This window comes from Carica papaya, chromosome 6 (assembly GCF_054855325.1).
Source record: "Carica papaya isolate Zhongbai chromosome 6, ASM5485532v1, whole genome shotgun sequence".
Lineage (NCBI taxonomy): Eukaryota > Viridiplantae > Streptophyta > Magnoliopsida > Brassicales > Caricaceae > Carica > Carica papaya.
The window spans coordinates 27,522,428-27,526,770 of record NC_142314.1 but is presented as its reverse complement, the minus strand read 5'-3'; the positions used below and the strand labels follow the sequence as shown (position 1 = coordinate 27,526,770).

The following is a 4,343-nucleotide window of genomic DNA, read 5'->3' as shown; positions in this document are numbered from 1 at the left end:
ACCACTGCCAACACCCTCCTGTCCCCGACTATCACCTAACCAATAAAGCCATTTCCCATAGCATAAGTTTAAGAGACTAAACCCACCTCACTTTGGAGGAGGCTCTAACCCCTTAGCTTCTAAAGCCTATATCCTACAGATAAAGAAATTTTTCTCTGTCCTAAACTTGACCGAGGAATAAAAAGTCCCCCTAGCAGCCTTCATGTAAACCAGATACTAGTGGAGGCTTAAGAAAGATGTTTTACCCACCCCTATCACCTCGGTGGTTCTCATGGATGTTTTTTTTTGAAAACTTCTTCCCTGTCTATGTTCAGGAAAAGAAATAAGAGGAATTTTAGTGCCTTCGCTAGGAAAATATGATGGTTTCCCAGTATGCAGCCCGATTCATCCAGCTATTTAGGTTTGTCCCTCTAATGGTCATCCCTAAAAGCTGTAAAGCTAAAAAATTCCTAAAGAGCCTTTGTGCCGATATATACCACCGGGTCATGATACTATGACCCAGCTCTTATACCGAGGTGCTGGAATATGCCCAGTTGGCTGAAGATTCTATCTCAGTCCAGCATCAATACATTGCCCGAATTCATACCCAACAAAAGCAACACCAACCCCAACAACCAAGAAGAAGATTGCCTGACCTAGTTAACAGCCACCTTGATAAAAGACTGCGAGCTTCCCCTCTTCCTGTTTTGCCTCCACTTACTAGACACCCTACCCGACCTACCCAACCATATTAACTTGTGGGCACTTTCATAGTGATCAGCCTTGTCAGCATTTAAACAATGCCTGCTACAAGTGCGAAAACACTCAGCACTTCGTGAAAAAATGTTCCTAGCAGCTGAAAGACATGGCTAGACTAGTGGCCCAAGGTCATGTTTACTATCTTGATGAGCCCAGTGCCCTCACCACTCCTGCTATCATTCAAGATATGTTTTTTATCCATGACACTACTGCTCAAGCTCTAATTGATACAAGTTCTACCCACTCTTTTATTTCTTCTTTTGCTTATAAATTAGATGTTAAGCCAAAACATTTAAATGAGGTATTAGCAGTAGAAACCCCCTCTAGATGTCTTTTAAAATCTCACTATGTGTATAAAAATTATAAAATAAAAGTCTCAGGAGTAGAATTATTAGTAGATCTTATACTTTTAGATTTATCCGGATTTGATGTCAACTTAGGAATAGATTGGTTAGAAAAATATAAAGCAATCATTAACTATGAGAGTAAAATTGTACCTCTTCATTCACCAAAAATGAAATAAAATTTCATAAAATTTTGTTTGTTATTCTCTAATCTTTGAATAAATAGAAATATGGATGTCGACCCCAGCGTATATGAAATTCTTACTGTTTGTAACTTTTTGGATGTCTTTTCAGAGGAACTACCTGGTCTAGCTCCCCCATGAGAGATAAAATTCTCCATCGATTTGCTTTTAGGAACTCAACCAATCTTAAAGCTCGCTTATCATATGAGTCACACTGAACTTATTAATCTTAAGCACCAACTCTCTGAGCTTCTTGGGCAAATATTTATTTATCCCAGACATTCCTCTTGGGGTACACCAGTGATATTTGTAAAGAAGAAAGATGGTTTCCTCTTACTATGTATTGACTACAGAGAACTCAACCGAGTGACGGTGAAAAGTAAGTATCCTTTATCCTGTATTGATAATCTCTTTGATCAATTACAAGTTGTTATGATTTTTTTGAAGATTGATCTCAAATCGAGGTATTACCAGGTGAGAGTGAAGGAAGAAGACATTCCCAAGATGGCATTTTGATGTCGATATGGTCAGTACAAGTTCAAGGTTATGCCTTTTAGACTGACTAATGCCCCTGCTGCTTTCATGGATCTTATGAACATGGTTTTCTTATATGTACTAGATCAATACATCATTGTTTTTATTGATGAAATCCTTATGCATTCAAAGAACCGCGAAGAACATATAAACCACTTGTCCCGAGTGTTGGAGACCCTCCACCGGAATCACTTATATGCAAAATTCAGTAAATGTTCTTTTTGGTTGGATTGAGTCTCTTACTTTGGCCATGTAATTTTTGGTGAAGGAGCTTCTATTGATCCATCTAAGGTTAAAACTGTGATTAATTAGAGCTAGCCAACAAATGTCACCAAGTTACGTGCTTTTTTAATTTAATCAGTTACTATCAGTGGTTCATTAATGGGTTTTCCAAGATTGCAACTCTGTTGACCCGCCTCATTAGGAAGGGTGTAGCTTTTGTGTCAGATTATGAATGTGAAGAAAGTTTTACCGAGTTAAAGTATTGCTTCACCTCTGCTCAAGTGTTGATCCTCCCTGACAATACTGGATAATTTTAGATTCATTATGATGCATCTCACGTGAGTTTGGGATGTGTCTTGATGCAACACAGTTAGGTAGTCGCTTATGGATCCACATAGCTGAAACCCCATGAGTGTAATTACCCCATGCACGACCTGGAGTTAGCTACCATTGTCCTTGCCCTGAAGATATGGCACCACTATTTTTATGGCCAAACATTTAAAATTTATATTGACCATAAAAGTTTGAAATACATATTTTTGCATAGAGAATTGAATATGAGACAAAGACACTTGATGGACCTCCTGAAAGATTATGACTGCAAGATCCTCTACCACCCTGATAAAGAAAATGTGGTTGCTGATGCTTTGAGCCAAAAGGAGTCCGCTTTGTTGGCCATGATGATGGCCTTGAGTTGGAAGCTAGTTGATGCAATGCACGTACTTCACCTTAATCATTATGGCAACGGTGCCTACCTCGCCTAGATTCAGGCCTTGCATGATTTTTTCATGAAGATTTAGGAAACTCAATCCACCGACCTGAAGATAACCAAAGCTCTAAGTTTAATTCTGATAAATTCCTAATTTCAAGCTCACCAACGATGGCTTGTGTTGGTTCAAAAATCGAATTTGGGTCCCTACTGCTGTCACTACAGATGTTCTCAAGGCTACCCATACCTTCAAATTGTCTATTCACCCCAGAAGTACCAAGATGTATAAAGACTTGAGGCGCCAATATTGGTGGCCTGGAATAAAGAAAGACATTGTTGATTATGTCTCCTGATGCCTTACTTTCTAAAGAATTAAGGTCGAACACTAGAGACCTGGCAGTTTGTTGTAAGGCCTCCCTATTTCAGAATGGAAGTGGAAGTATGTGACCAAGGACTTTGTCACTAATTTCCCTAGAACCTATTCTAGTCGCAATGCAATATGGGTCATTATTGATAGGTTGACCAAGATAACTCATTTCTTGCTTATCAAAACAACAAACTCTACCAGCAAGTTAGCCCTCGTGTACATCGAAAAAATTATTCATCTCCACAGCGTTCCCTCTTCTATTGTTTTAGACAAAGACCCCCGATTCACCTCCTATTTATGAGACAGTTTACAGGAAGCCCTTGGTTCGAAATTGTACTTCAATACCACCTATAACCTTCAGACAGATGATCAGTCTGAATGTACCATCTAGATGCTCGAAGATACATTGCACGCTTGTGTTCTCGATTTTGGTGATAACTGGTATGAATATCTTTCTTTGTGTGAATTTGCTTATAATAACAGTTATTATTCCAGCATCGGCATGGTTCCATATGAAGCCCTGTATGGTAGGCCCTATCGTTCTCCTACCTGTTAGAACGAAGTTGGGAACCAGAGTCACTTGGGATATGACTACATTCAGGAGACCATTGAAAAAGTTGCCATTATTCATTACAACCTCACTAACGCTCAAAGTCGCCATAAGAGCTATGCTGACAACCGTAGGAAACCACTGAAGTTTACTATTAGTGACCATGCTTTCCTCAAAATCTTCCATTACAAGGATAAAATGCAGTTTGGTAAGAAGGGTAAGCTGAGCCCCCTTTATGTGGGACTCTTTTTAATCATGGAACGTATCGAACCTGTAGTGTACTACCTCACTCTACCTCCAGAGTTTGCAGGTCTGCATGATGTTTTCTATATCTCCATGCTTAACAGTTACCACCCTGACACTTCTCACATCATTTCTCACCAAGAGATGCAAGTCCAAGTAGACATGACTTACGAAGAGCTCTTCGCGAAAAGTTTTGGTTTGACTGATAAAGTTCTGCGCAACAACAGGATCCTGATGGTGAAGGTGTAGTGGCAACATCACACTCTAGAGGAGGTCACATGGGAACTGAAGAGTGAAATGTGAAAGAAGTTTCTTCATTTATTTATGAAAAATTTAGAGGACAAAAGTTTTTAAAGGTGGGGGGGAATGTAACACCCCGAAAACCTTTGCACTAAATAGTTCCGTAAAATCTATAATTATTTGGACCCTAAGACCATTTAAACTCGTTAAATTT

General features: G+C 39.2%; 1 protein-coding gene across 1 annotated transcript; it reads left to right on the top strand.

The window, feature by feature from the left end:
* The first annotated feature begins 2,595 nt into the window (after positions 1 to 2,595).
* LOC148253470 (uncharacterized) lies at positions 2,596 to 4,138 on the top strand. Its single transcript, XM_088223388.1, has 4 exons — positions 2,596 to 2,739; positions 2,891 to 3,073; positions 3,366 to 3,527; positions 3,698 to 4,138. Exons 1-4 carry the CDS (start codon positions 2,596 to 2,598, stop codon positions 4,136 to 4,138), a joined length of 930 nt encoding a protein of 309 aa, XP_088079514.1.
* Positions 4,139 to 4,343: the final 205 nt, after the last annotated feature.